Here is a 13,203-nt window from a genome sequence, read left to right as displayed (position 1 = left end):
AACATCCCCCAATTAAATCATGAGGTACACTGAAGTTAAGCCATCCAAAAGGGACTTTTAAAGACAAGTCCTGGGAGCAACTGCAAGGGACTGATATTAGAAATGAAGTCCTATTAAGCTACTAGAAAGCAATTCAAATCTTACAGTATCTTGCAAGTCACAGAAGAGACCTCCACATTAGACTCAGGGAAACAATGGACAGAAGATGTGAGCAGCGTCTCCATTTCTAAAATGTAAAGCCTTCTGAATGCACATGTACTTAAAACTTCTGCTGCACACATGTTCTGCAACAACTGCATTTAACAGCGCTATGTAACTGTTGCCATTCAAAGCTCCTGTGAATGAGATTGTACACGATACATAGCAGTCAGAGCGCCTTAAATATCAAGAAGTTGAGGCCACAGACTGACTCTCATAAGAATTAAAATATTTCATTAAAGCACCTCCAAAATTCTTATGCAACCGTGTAGATCTGTCTTTAGAAAATCCCAGAGAATACCAGGAGACTGTTTTTAAATCTTGACATTCTAACTAATATCACAAAAAAGCGTTCCCAGAGCACATGCACAATATAGTTGTGTTATTTTGCATCACTACTACGCCCCTCATATTTGCTTGCTCTTGTCAAGAGCGGGTCTTGCTGGTAAGTTTGTCTCAGTTTCTATTACCTACTTGTTCTATACGATGAAGTCAGCCAAGTTACATCACTGGATACACGCACGAATAAAGAGAAATCAAAACCATATGCTTCAAATTTACAGAAGAGAACAAAGAACGGCTAACTTGACAAAGAGTAGGTTTCAAAACAATACCATTCAGCCATTTTATTTCAAAGTAAGCACTTCAAGCTATTGTCTGCCAGCCTGAAGGATAATGACCATAATTATATACTCGTCAAACAGAAAAACATATTGAATTACAGTTTGCGTTCAGCAGAAGACACCTGGATAGGAAGGGCTCTTTAATGCAAGAAGAGAGAAAATGTAAGGTTTGAATCTATCCCAGGTATTCAGACAGAAATTAACGAAACAGAGCTGAAGTGAAACTGGAAAACTTAATGACACAGCAGGCGGTTTCCCCGAGGATATGATAACGGGAGTATTAAAGCCTTGCGAGGCAGCCCGAGCCTTCTCAGCACAGGATGCCGAGCATCCCACAAGGGTCACGGCTGTAACCTGGCCACAGGCAGCTCACTGGGCAGCAGCAGCCGCTGGCTTTTTGCACTAAAGGGACACCTCAACAAGAAGCCACGCGGCTTAAACCCACTTTCTGCCTTTTGCCCTCAGGAAGGGGTTTATTTGGGCCGGTGCAGACTCGAGCTGTGCGGTGCTGACCCCGGGAGCTCTCGTTAAAGCGCAGGACGCCCCGCAGACAGCTCGCTGCGCCCAAACCCGCTCCTCAGGCAGCGATTTTCTCCTCAGAGCCCGAACAGCGACACCGGGGGGCTGCAGGAGGCACCGCGGGGCTCCCCCCACCCCCCGGCCGCCCTCAGGGGCTCGGTGCCCGCCGTGCCCCAGGACCCACCCCCCCGTCCCAAGCCGCCCCCCCGCTTTTCCCCTAGCCTTACCTCGGCTGCTGGCCGGGCCGAGCTGCGGGTCCCCGCGGGAGACGTCGGGCAGCTGGGAGGCGCTGCGAGGGGAGAGGACATCGCTGAGGGGAGGCGAGAGAGGGAGGACGCCCGAACCCCCGCCACACGCACCCATGGGGGGGGGGGGGGGCAGCAGGCCCGGCGCCTCAGCCCGGAGCCCACCGAGGGTCCCACCCGCCTACCTGTCCTCAAACGCCACCGGCAGCGTCGGGTCTGCCCCCGGCAGCGAGTCCATGGCGCCGCCGGCCGCAGCCGCGGCTCCTTTGTGCGCCGCTTTGGCGGCTTCGCTGGAATTCAAACGGCCGCAACCGCTTCCGCCATCTTTGCGTCGACAGGGGTGAAGCCGCTGAAGGCGCCGCGGAGGCGAGCCAAGGCAGGGCACGGTAGAAACTAAAGGGGAGCCGCCATGTTTGGTGAGGGTGCCGGCTGGAGGTGGGCGGGCAAGGCGCCATGTTGGGTGAGGGCAGAGCGGGGCGGGGGTTGTGGAGGCTGCCAGCTGGGCCACAGAGGCCGAGCGCCATCTTGAGTGAGGGAAGCAGCAGGCACGGCGAGCCGCCATCTTTTTCTGAAGCAAGGCAGAGAGATGCTCGGCTGCCATCTTTACTCAGGGCACAGCGGAGCGTTCCTGTGGGGAATGAAGGCTGCAGCTGCCGCCATCTTTGCTGAGGGCAGCCCGGGCACCCCTCACGGGGCTGTGAGGAGGCGCCGGGGCCAGCCCCGCTGTGCCTCACGCATCTCCCTCTTTTAACTCTATTTCAAACTCTGTGCAGGCCTGATACGCTTCGCTCTGATATTTAAAACTCGCACCAGGGCACTGTGCTAGGATTTGCGTGGCATATAAAATAATCCCTCTGCAACAAAAAGGGATTTTTCTGCGGCTGCTAGCCCCAGCGATAAGGAGCAGGGAAACCTGCCCCTGCCTCTGCCTCCCAGTGCCCTGAGCGTTATCAGTAAATGAGGATGTGCTTTCCATTTTTTTATTTCTCTGTAACATAAGGAAGCTCTGTTCCCGTGAGACACTTGCCTGGCTCTCGCTACAGGATCAACCACGTGTTAAAAGCTCTGCGTTTGGTTTCCTCAGCAGTACTGAACGTGTCAGGTGTCGCTCAGCCCGGCCTCCCTCAAGGGGATGCTTACCTGGCCAGGAAACAGGCCGCCGTTAAGGCTGACCCGTGGCCATGGGCCATGGTAATTTTATGGATTTGTTCATTCCAAATTGTCACGGTGCCCTGTTAGCTTCATTTTCTCGGCGTACCTGCTTGTGGCTCTTCAGAACAGAAGCTGTAAGCCTGTAAAAGGCCCTGGAGCCATGGTAGCAGGCATGGCACTGTGGTTTGCATCCCCTGGATGCGTGTGGTCACTGCGGGCTTCCCAGCACTGCTCCTGTCTCAATTTGATGTGCACAAGTGCGTGGTGGAGCAGCTGTCAGTGCCCCCAACAGCAAGGAAATGCCAGGCTCTGCTTAGTACAACTAAGCTCTTAATCTCATCTCCTTTCCCGTTGGACATGCCTGCTGCTTCGCATTTTGGGGTCTGAGGGCCCTAAGAAATGCTCAGTCTCTTCAACTCCCCCACAGCCTGAGAGACCTTTGTCACCTTATGTGACTGGCTCCCCTTTTGCAGTGCCCTCACCTTCTGCCCAGCTGAAGTTGTTTGCAAAACCGGGTCTGCCATATGGCACCGGGATGCGATCAGCCCATCTGCAAGGTGGCTTCACATGCTTACAAAGCAGTTCGTCATAAAACGAGCGAAGGCCGCTTACTGGGAGGATACGAGGGTGCTATTGGTTACAGTAAGGTATTACATATTTGATGCGTGCCATTAAATCAGCATCCATCAGCCGCAGGTACAGTACGAATCATTTACTGCTTATGTTCCATAGGCTGGTGCAGCACCTCTGTGCCTGCAGAGCCATGCTGCATGTCCCAGCATACCTTTTGAAAGGAGATCAGCAGGGCCCTCCTTGTTATCACCTCGTGCCATGGTTGTTGGACAAAGGCATACAGCAGATATACAACTTCTCTGGGTTACTTCCCAGTGTTTAAAAATCGGCAGCAACATTAAGGAGCAGTGAGGGGCAGGGTAAATGTATTGTTTAGAAGCAGTTAACAACTTGCCTCCTGATAATCTGCTTAATGTTATTTAACCTTATCTTAATTAGCAATACATTTGGGGAGATTATGGAAAATCCTTGTACCAGCAAGCCATGCTGGAATGGCGCTTTCTTAGTTTACAAAGCAGTCTGAGGTCCTTAATGCTCCAGAAACAAAGTGCTAAAGGGAGTCTAGGAAAAAAATACTTACGGAGTGTGCAATGGTATGGATCTTGTCGACAACAAACTCCAAGGGGGCAGTATGACAGCCAGCTGCTCAGTGCACTGTGGCTGAAGCCTGACAGTGGCACTGGGAGGGCAGATGTCACCATCAGCTGGGCCTGGGTCCTGTCCCCAAGTCCCGACACTGGGGACTTAGTTCAGCATTCAGTTATATTCAGTACTGTTACAGTTCACAACAAAATTCCTCCTCAGCTAAGTCATGCAGAATCAAACTGTTCTGCTAATGCAAATCAGGTTTCAATAAACTCCCTGAAATTTCACCAGTGTGGCCCTTGCTTTTATAGCTCTGGCTCGGTTAAGCATTTGAATGAATGCATAGTTCTTAAGTGCTCACTTAATTAATGCTGACTTACCTCCAAGTTCTTTGCTTAATAGGAGTCAGAGTTAGATGTAACATGCAGCAGGCAAAGCTAGCCTTTAGCATTCGAATTTGCATCTAATAAGATAATTTCTTAACATTGAAAAGTGAGCAAGAAACGCAAGTTTTTCATAGGTCATTTTGCAGACATTACCAAAACCATGTTCAAAACTATTGGCTGTGGATTTCAGAGCATCTGATGAATATCAGTTTTCTTTGGAAGATCCACTGTGGTCATGAAGAAATATAGCATATAATATCCTCTTCCAACGTCTAGCTTTGCTCTATCAGTTTCATTTTTAATGACTGCATAGATCTCTGACAAAATATGTCCATGTGAATTTTACACACAATAATGGGGAAATACGTGTTGACTGCCCGGCTACCAAACATTTTAATGAAAGCTGAAAGCTGGAATTGTTAATAAACAGACACAAGAGATCATAGGGTTCATTTTTTAGAGGGATTATCTGACACAGCGCTAGCTGTACTAATGAATATCTGATGTTAAAAAACATTTTTGGGCCACGGTTCTCATCTCACATACAGGGGTATAATGAAAGAATAATTCTCTTGGAACAAATGTCATTACTGGGATGAGATCAGATTCAATCCCGTAGGTTTCAATCCAGCTCGGATTGCTATCCATGGAAAGACTCCTGCTGAACTCTAATGAACAAAAAACAAATGCAAAAATCCAAGTGGCATAGATACAAATTATATACATTTATTTTTATTCATTTTAAATAACATTCTTCTGTATAAATTCTGACATATATTCAAATCATACACTTTTTTCATTTTAGAAATGCATTTGTAAGCATAGCATATGCTTAGGAGACGCCTTATTTGGATGTATAGTAAGACTGATGGGTTTCAGTTGGGAGCAAGTACAACTTTAAGGCCCATATTTTTCTTATTTTATTCCATCCCTCTGACACACAAAGAACAGAATCCTGGGGGAGCTCATTTTAAAACTTCACTTTAAAGAGAAGCATATTTTTAGGATGCAATCTTATATCTTTTATTTAAAGGAGACTGTGCAAACTTTCTGCCGCATTTACACAGCGTGTAACATTTAGGAAAGAGGCGCTGTACAGCAGCGGTTAACTGGCCCAGGATATCTGGAGGATGCTGAATACATCCCCTCCACTTTCATAAATGGCTTCCAACGCGCTAAGTTTGCTCAGCCTGGTCCAAGGGAATTATCATTCCAATGGATGACAGCTCCTGACAGCTCCCCAGGGCTAGTGCTCCATGCAGTTATTTCTAGCTACAGTGGTTCGTAAGATTTAAGATCATCTGCTCGCATTAACCCAATCATACTTTTGCATGTCTGTTGCACTCTGTGCTTACCAAATGCTCTCCTAAGTTGTGAGCCAGCCAGGCTGCCTCATGCCTTTGACACATCATTGCTTTTTGCCCTTTAACCGCTCCATGATATCCTCGTGCCTTCAGCTATTGACTGTGGAGCTGAACTCACCCCATCCAGACCAGGTCCACAGGGACCACACGGTCCCGAGGATCATGCCTGGAGAGCTGGCTTCCCACCCTTACCCACCTCATCGTACCTTCTCTGTGCTCTACAGCTACTGTACCATCCCTTCGAGGGCCTTTTTCCACACCACCACACCACTGGAGCCAGACAGCACCACAGCCAGGTAGGAGATGAAAGCTCTGCGTGTCCTTATCGCCACGCCAGCCCCAGAAGTCACCCAGTCCCGGTGGCCTTTAGCATCCCGGCTCTGCACCCCACCCAAGTGTGACACCAACCCCAGCTGACGGGAGATGTAACTAGCTCGGCTTCTGCCTCACCCCCTGCAGTGCCCAGGGGCTGGCTGCACGACTGAGAGGCAGCAAGGATCTAATCTCAGATCAAAGTCAACACGAAGCTGTTTGTTCTTCCTTGCTGAGGCATCGATCTCCCCTTACAAATGTCATTCCCCTAAGCCGGAGGTCTGGCTGGCTGGAGATGGCAGCTTTCTTCCCGCTCACACATCTTGCCATCTGACGAGCAGTGTCCCAGTGCTACATCCTTGCTGTGCTCCAGCCCCTGCTAAGGAACACCCTGTGCTTTCCTCTGCTGCCCAGCCTGGGCAGCCACGTCGCCGGCCCGGCCACGTTTGCCACCACGTCTGCAGGGGCCGTTTAGATCCCTTCATCCAGACGTGAGACCCCCCAGACCACGGGGCATCACCCCCCCCTGCAGAATACCAGAAGGCATCCTGACCTTTTTTCAAACCCAAGCCGAAAACATGAAGTGCTCGCAGGTTGGAGGCCAGAAGCAAACGCCTCCATGCTGTGGTAGGCAAGGACCAGGAGGGCTCAGGACCTGAACTCGCGCTCCGGTTTGCAGATGGTCATTATTTCTACAGCAAGAGAGAAATCAAAGCCTATTCCGGTTACAAAGCAGCCTGCAGCTTTACCAAATCTGGGGAAGAGGTGCTTTGTGGCACCTACTAAAATGGTTTGGAAACATCAGAGTGAACAGCCTGTCCTTCACTTTGCCTGCTCGCATTAGCCCCAGAAGCTAACAGTTCCCAAATTCCCTTTCCCCACCCTATGAAGTGACCAAGTGCAAGCCTATCACAATACGAGCACTGCCAAACAATTCCAATTTTTAGGAAATCCTCTATTTTGTCGCCACTCTGCTCTTTAAAAGCTGGGTGAGTAACTCAAGGATTAGCAATATGCAGATTTTCTTCTCCATTCCTCCCCTGTTTTATACCTACAAGTAGGATTGCTCTGAGTGACTTCAGCCCAATTTATCACGTAAACTACGGGACCTCACCCAGGCCCCTGGCAGGCAGCAGGAGCTTTTCCCTGTTTGCCTGTAAGCAATGCCCCGTTGTGCTCTCACCATTTCCCTCGGCCGTCCTCGGCTACTTTCCTTTCTTGCTCTGCCTCATCTTTAAATCAGGCAGCAAGTTTCTGAGGCAGAAGTGACATCTTTGTGCCCGTATTTAAAGCACCTATTCCCCCCCACACACCCCAAGAAAGTCTCCAACAATAAGAAAAGGCTCCATGCAGCACCAGAAAGCAAATAAATAATCACCACCATTCTTCCTACCATTTCTCACACCGAGAAATATTTACTTTTGCCCGGCTCTGAGGATGCGTCAGTCAGCTCCTGCTGACCTTTAGCAGGTACTTCATTCCTCCTCAGCACCAAGCGCTTGCAAAGCACCAACACGCACAGCAACGCAGCTTTCGTTCTGAGGCTGGCCATTAGTTTGGTGAAATACGAGTTTCATGCCCTGCGTCATTGTAACGAGATCAGTTTTCAGGGGGCTGACCCGGTGGCTCCCCGGCACAGGCAGGGCACGGTGCCAGCCCTGAGGCTCACACACTACAGGTGGGAGTGACCTCCCCGTCCTGTGCTGCCCGTTTGCTGTTCTTCCTCTGCTGGCCCCCCAAAAAATTAGGGGAATCTCTAAAACCTATAGTCCCCTGTAGGTTTTTTGGCAGCTGATTCCCCACCGCCTTGTGCTACATGACGTTTCTGAAAGCACCCGTGCACTTCGAGCTTTAGGGCTGGAAGTGCAGATCACCTCGTGCGAGCTCTGCAGCTGAAAACCGTTTCCACCCAAATCCAGATTTTTTCCTTCGAGAGAGGCCACGAGGCTGCGCCCAGCCCTCCCCAGCACCATGTGGGCACGGGAGGGACGGCAGCGAGATCCCGACATGATGAGCAGCCACACATGAAAAGCTCAGCCATCGAGACCAGGCTCTCAGTGCATCCATGACAGTGTATTTGCAGCTCGTATAAAGATTTAAAAGCAAATAACAAAATGGTACATCAGACTGCTGGACACCCGTTAGGCCCCACTCGTGGTGTCGCTGGCTGTTTACTCTGTATTGAAAGGAACGGGGAAATTTGACAGATGCAAGTAGGGAGCACTCACATTTTCTCTAGAGAAGAAAGTTCTTCGATGACACCCTAGAAGAAAAGCTTTAAGCAGTGGGTGTTTGCCAGAGTCCCAGCTCCAACAATATTGCCATCTAATTTACAGTATTTTAAACAATCCTCAGGGTTTGTTTTTCTTTTCAAACAATGCCACTAACTGCTGTACAATTAAAATCTAGATGATAAAATATGACTGAGGAGTAGGGGAGGTTGGGGAGGGGGTCCATGGTTTTGTTGTTGGGTTTTTTTGGTTGGTTGTCTTTTTTACAAATAATTACAAATACAATTCCAAGAAGATATATTACATTTTATATACAGAACACACCATTTCTATCAGGGTAGGGTATTAAGCCTAGCTTTTATTTTTACACGGCAACCCTGAGATGTCTTGTCATCTTCCCTTGCACGGAAACTATACAAGTTCATTAACTTCTTCTAGAACAAAAAAAGCGGACTGCTATGTTTTAATAGCATCATCACCCTGTATAAATACTCAGAAAGGGAAAAGCTTACTCTCCTCCCTAACTCCGATATTTTTTGTGATACTTTTCCCTGTTTCCCAGCTTAGTGGAAACAGACAATGGTGACTTCTGTTCAATTGTGCAACTCACTCCTCTACTTGCCTCTTGGTAGTACAGTGAACGACCATTTCCCTTTTTTTTTTTTTTGTCCTCCTTTTCAAACAAATTCATATCAGGAACTAATATGAAGCCTTCACAAAGGTCTGTTTCCTGAAAATCCACTGTTAACTCATGAGCTACTTTTCAAGCTAAAGGATGCAGGCGTAAGTGTTAGGTTGGCTGGAAATACAGTAGCTTCTGCTAAATCCCGGGGTATCGCTTTTGCCACCCCATCACCCCATCTTCATAAATAACATATTTTAAGATCAGCATAATCAAGTCTTTAACAACAGTGAACTCGGTGGGTCTTCACGGAGAACAAGACACCGAATGCATCTCACCGTATTACCCAAAATTCAGACGTACTACACCTTTTTTCTGTTCACCTGCAAGCTACAGCATGCCCAGCATACGAGTATCCGAAGAGCAAATTCCTCTGCATGGAGCCTCAGCACGGATCCTGACAGCCCTCCAACAAGCCCTGTATCTTCTTTAAGCCAACTTTGGAACAGCTGGATTGCTTCTTCTTCTAAGCTTTGTAATTGTGCATGGGAGTTGTCAGCGTTAGCTGTCCGTTCGGTGCCACTTCATTCCCGTCGTCTTCCAGCAGCCCCGAAACATCAGCGTTGGGGATGCTGTCGTGGTAGCTGCTAAAACTGATGTTGTCCTCTTTGAGTTCAATGGTCCAAAAAGGAGCGTTAAGTTTCCTGTTTTGATACTCGCGGTACATGTAGACAGCACCCACAAAGCCCATTAGCAGGACCACAACGATGATGATAACTGTCAAAATAATTATGTTAAACTGAGTCCAAGAAACATCTGCAAAAGCAGAGGTACTGTTGTCAGAGGAACTTATAGGAAATAAAGTCTGGATAGTTGTTGGTGCCAATGTGCTGTTTATCACTGCAGTTGGGAATGATGTTGCCTTGCTAGTGTTTGGAGCAGAAGTTGTAAACTCTCTTGTTTCTGGGCCAAGAGTGGCTTCTACAAAACAAACAAACAAAAAAAGACAATGTGAACAATAAAAACGTGATAAGATGGAATCAAACAAACGCTTTTATATAACAGTTTTTATGTCAATCAAGTCTACACTGTTAACGCTGGATTTTTTTATCAAAATAGCTCACAAAAAGGGTTGGCCAGGGATTTTTAAGACAATTCTGTGTGCTAAGTGCTCACTGACTGCAGAGATCCCGTGCAACCTGGTGATGGCTGGCTAAGTTTACTATCTGAAGATGGGTGAATAAGTGCACTAGCCAAGACCAAGTGTTAGATACATGAGCTCAGGATGATAGCAGGCCACCTGGTCCAGCTCATACTCAGCACATGAAAATGGGGCTCCCGCAAGCTCGGCAGGAGTTTGAACTTTGGGTCTGACGACGGGAGAGTTTCACTCGCTGTCTGCATGGGCTGGGCAACCAGGCTGGCAGGGCGCCGTGAGCCCAGGAGCGTGCACCTCTCGCAGCACACTACGTGTAGGATTTGCGGTAGCAGTATGAGACTGTTCCTGCCTCACCTGTACAAGACCAAAAGTGAAAGCAATGAACCTCAGTATTCTGCTGCCACAGTGTTTAGCACCAGGTTTCAGTATTTACGCTGTGGAATGTAAAATCCCAGTTCCGCTTTTGAGTGAAACCGTACACAAACTTTGTGGAAACCCCCAGCTGGCATAACCAGGGCCAGAAGGCAGCTGAATCAGCAAAATGAACCTTCCAGGGGCTGAAACTTCAACCAACCAAAATGTACTCTACACCTACTGTTCCACAGGACTCTGCACTCTCTTTCCCATCTCCTTCATTTCTCTTTCTGCTGTCAGAAATGCAGCATCATTTCAAACCCACTTGCAGCTGCAGGAGTTACCGCTGATGGTGCCGTGCTGCACTGAGCCTGCCCTCCTGCAAAGCACGCCTACAAACGATGCCTGAGGAAGGGAGTCACTTCCGAAGGACCGACTGTGCACAAAGCTGCATCTCCAGCGGCAACAGGAGCTGCAAATATGGAGCACGTCTCCTGCCATGGACCCTCAGGGGAAATCCCATGGGTTAAATTTGGGGTGCCAGGTGCTCAGAAACTCCTCTGGAGGAGGCATCGTCCTCCTGCTCTGAGTCCCTCCCTGCGGCAGTTTCTCCTTTCTCTGCAGGTGCTGTGTGAGGTTGATAAGGATGGTCAGGATGCTGGCTGCCAGAAGGCATTTCTCTACGGGATAACGGGCAGAATGCAGCAGCAGCAAGCAATGTGACAGGAGCAAAAAGCTCCTGGATATGGCTCTGCCCTGGAGAAGGGCACGAGGAATTCAGTCATCCTTTCCAAATTCCTTCACCAACACTTAATTCTTGGCAAATCCGGCCAGCAGCTATAATTAGAAAAAAACAGAACCGACACAATGGCTGATTCACCAGCAAGGAAACGGGACTTTTTTGGGCTTTATTTGTGAGTCAGCATCAGCTAAGCGCTGGCGAGGGGGACAGGGGTGAAAACATTTCCTGGCACTGATGGTAACATCACGGGGAAACAGTGCCGTGCTCTGACGGCGGGCCGCGGCTCTGGGCCGATACAAGGGCGCCTGTTTCCGCTCCCCAGGGCCGTGCCAGCCCTCCAGATGTCCTGAGCCCGCTCCTTGAGAGCAGCAGCTGTTCACTCAACGGGCTGCTTTGGCAGCTTCGTCAGGAGCGCCGCATCCAGCTGCTCCGTTCGAGCACAGCCTCTGCAAAGCTGCTGCCGCCTCGTGCCGCGAGCGAGCGGCGGGGAGCCCACGGCAGCAGGCAGCCCGCGTGCCAGCACCCAGGGAAGGCAGCGGTGCTGTGCGGGGCAGCACGGTGCTGTGCTGTGCCACAATCCTGCCCGCTGAGCCTCACCCTTGTGGCAGGGATGCCACACACCTCGGGGTCAAAACTCCTCACTTGGGTCATGCCACACATCTGCTGGATTTTGTCCCGATCAGCCTCGAAAGCATCAAAACCTTGGTGAGGTTTGAGAAGGGTCCCTGTGGAAACAGGAGGTTGGCTTTAGGTTTGCCCAGGCTGGCCAAAGCATCCTGTTGTACCAACCACAGCCGCTTCACTGAGCCCGACAATTTTCTCTGCAGATCTGGTGAGGATTTCACTCGAGAAGCCACTCGAAGCTAGGCCACTCAGATGCGCTGGTGGTTTATGAAAATCCCATCCTAAAACTAGGTAATGCACAAGTACCTCTTCTGAGACAAGTGAAAGATGCTGTCAGCCTTCTTAATTGCGTAATAAGAGAGAGAAAAAACAGGTGTCAAGGAAACAGGAAGGCTGGATGAACACATGTCCCAGTCCCTTTGAAAGGGGTCAGTCTTTACCCACATCAGGAACCGGCCGTAACGATGCCACTAAAATAAAGCAAGGAGTGCAAACCGCAAGTATACAAGCAAAATCATCCACATGGATTTTAATGGAGCAAGGTCATGGAGTTCTTTGCACAGAGCCAGAGCTGTGCAGAGGGAGATAATGGATGACCCGACGCAAAGCTGCCATTTCCAGCCTGTAACTGTAAAGTTACAGCTAATGAGCATTCAACTTTTTTGTATTGATCATCTCCCTGTAGAGAGGGCTCTGCGATTGCACCTCCTGAGAGCAGCATGGGAGTGAAAACCACATTAGCTCCTAATGGAAGATCTGAATTAAATCTCTGTTGGTGACAAGGATGAATTTGGGCCCAGATACTTTCCTGAACTCTGGGCTCTCTTATCTAATGCTTAAGAGCCCCGGTAACGTCTCTATGCATGGAGCTGGAGATCCACCCTGTGGAAAAACTTCCAAATAACCACTGAAGTGGCAACGTAAGAATTATTTTCTCTCATTTTACTCTGAGTTTTACTATGCAGTAGCCTCTCTAAGTATCAGAGCTAGCTTGCACCTGAGGATGCTACATGCAGCGTCTTGGATGTGGGCTGAAAACTGATGAAAGACCCCAGAGCAGCTCCCTGTAAGTGCTGGCACTGACTTGCTGTGTCAGTCTGGGTCTCACCTCTCAGCTTTGGCTGCCCCACACAGAAAGCAACAAGAAGAATATCTAAACTTGTTCTGAGTGGCACCGTGTCAGGAGTGGCAAAAGTTATTATGAAGAGGTCCCTTTGCAAGGAACTAGACAGTGCTGTAAATGGACCGGTCAATCCGGACAATTCCGCAGGCACTCAGAGATCAAACACATCACGCAGTGGAAATCTGGAAACCTACATTTAAAGGCACTACAAACAGATTTCTCCCCTGCAAACTGTCCTGACCTGTGAAAGGAACTGTCTGTTGAGGTATTTGCAGAATGCCAGGGGCAAGCAGCATGTCAGGAGCATCGCTGCTGCTCGTTTCAATGTAGGCCATGCCCAGCTTCTGGTAAGGGAGGACAGAGCTTCAGAAGCGTAGGAAACTGCCTAGGG

General features: G+C 49.1%; 2 protein-coding genes across 3 annotated transcripts in view; both read right to left on the bottom strand.

Annotated features, from left to right (window-relative positions):
* The window catches only part of CDK5RAP2 (CDK5 regulatory subunit associated protein 2), an 80,323-nt gene extending 77,368 nt beyond the window's left edge, over positions 1-2,955 (bottom strand). Inside the window, 5 exon segments of the mRNA XM_080562511.1 lie at positions 1,568-1,629; positions 1,771-1,839; positions 1,841-1,986; positions 1,989-2,030; positions 2,032-2,955. Of these exon segments, the coding sequence (XP_080418637.1) occupies positions 1,568-1,629; positions 1,771-1,839; positions 1,841-1,986; positions 1,989-2,030; positions 2,032-2,109 (397 nt within the window). The 5' untranslated portion in view covers positions 2,110-2,955.
* Positions 2,956-4,976: 2,021 nt separating this feature from the next.
* Positions 4,977-13,203, bottom strand: part of MEGF9 (multiple EGF like domains 9) — a 44,469-nt gene continuing 36,242 nt past the window's right edge. For both annotated transcript variants that reach the window (XM_080562512.1, XM_080562513.1), the window contains exon 6: positions 4,977-9,791. In XM_080562512.1, coding sequence (XP_080418638.1) covers positions 9,337-9,791 — 455 coding nt within the window. In that variant the 3' untranslated portion in view covers positions 4,977-9,336. The remainder of the gene's footprint in view (positions 9,792-13,203) is intronic.

This window comes from Anser brachyrhynchus (genome assembly GCF_964034855.1).
Source record: "Anser brachyrhynchus genome assembly, chromosome: 19".
In the NCBI taxonomy this organism is placed as follows: Eukaryota; Metazoa; Chordata; class Aves; order Anseriformes; family Anatidae; genus Anser; species Anser brachyrhynchus.
This window is presented reverse-complemented; position numbering and strand designations above follow the sequence as displayed.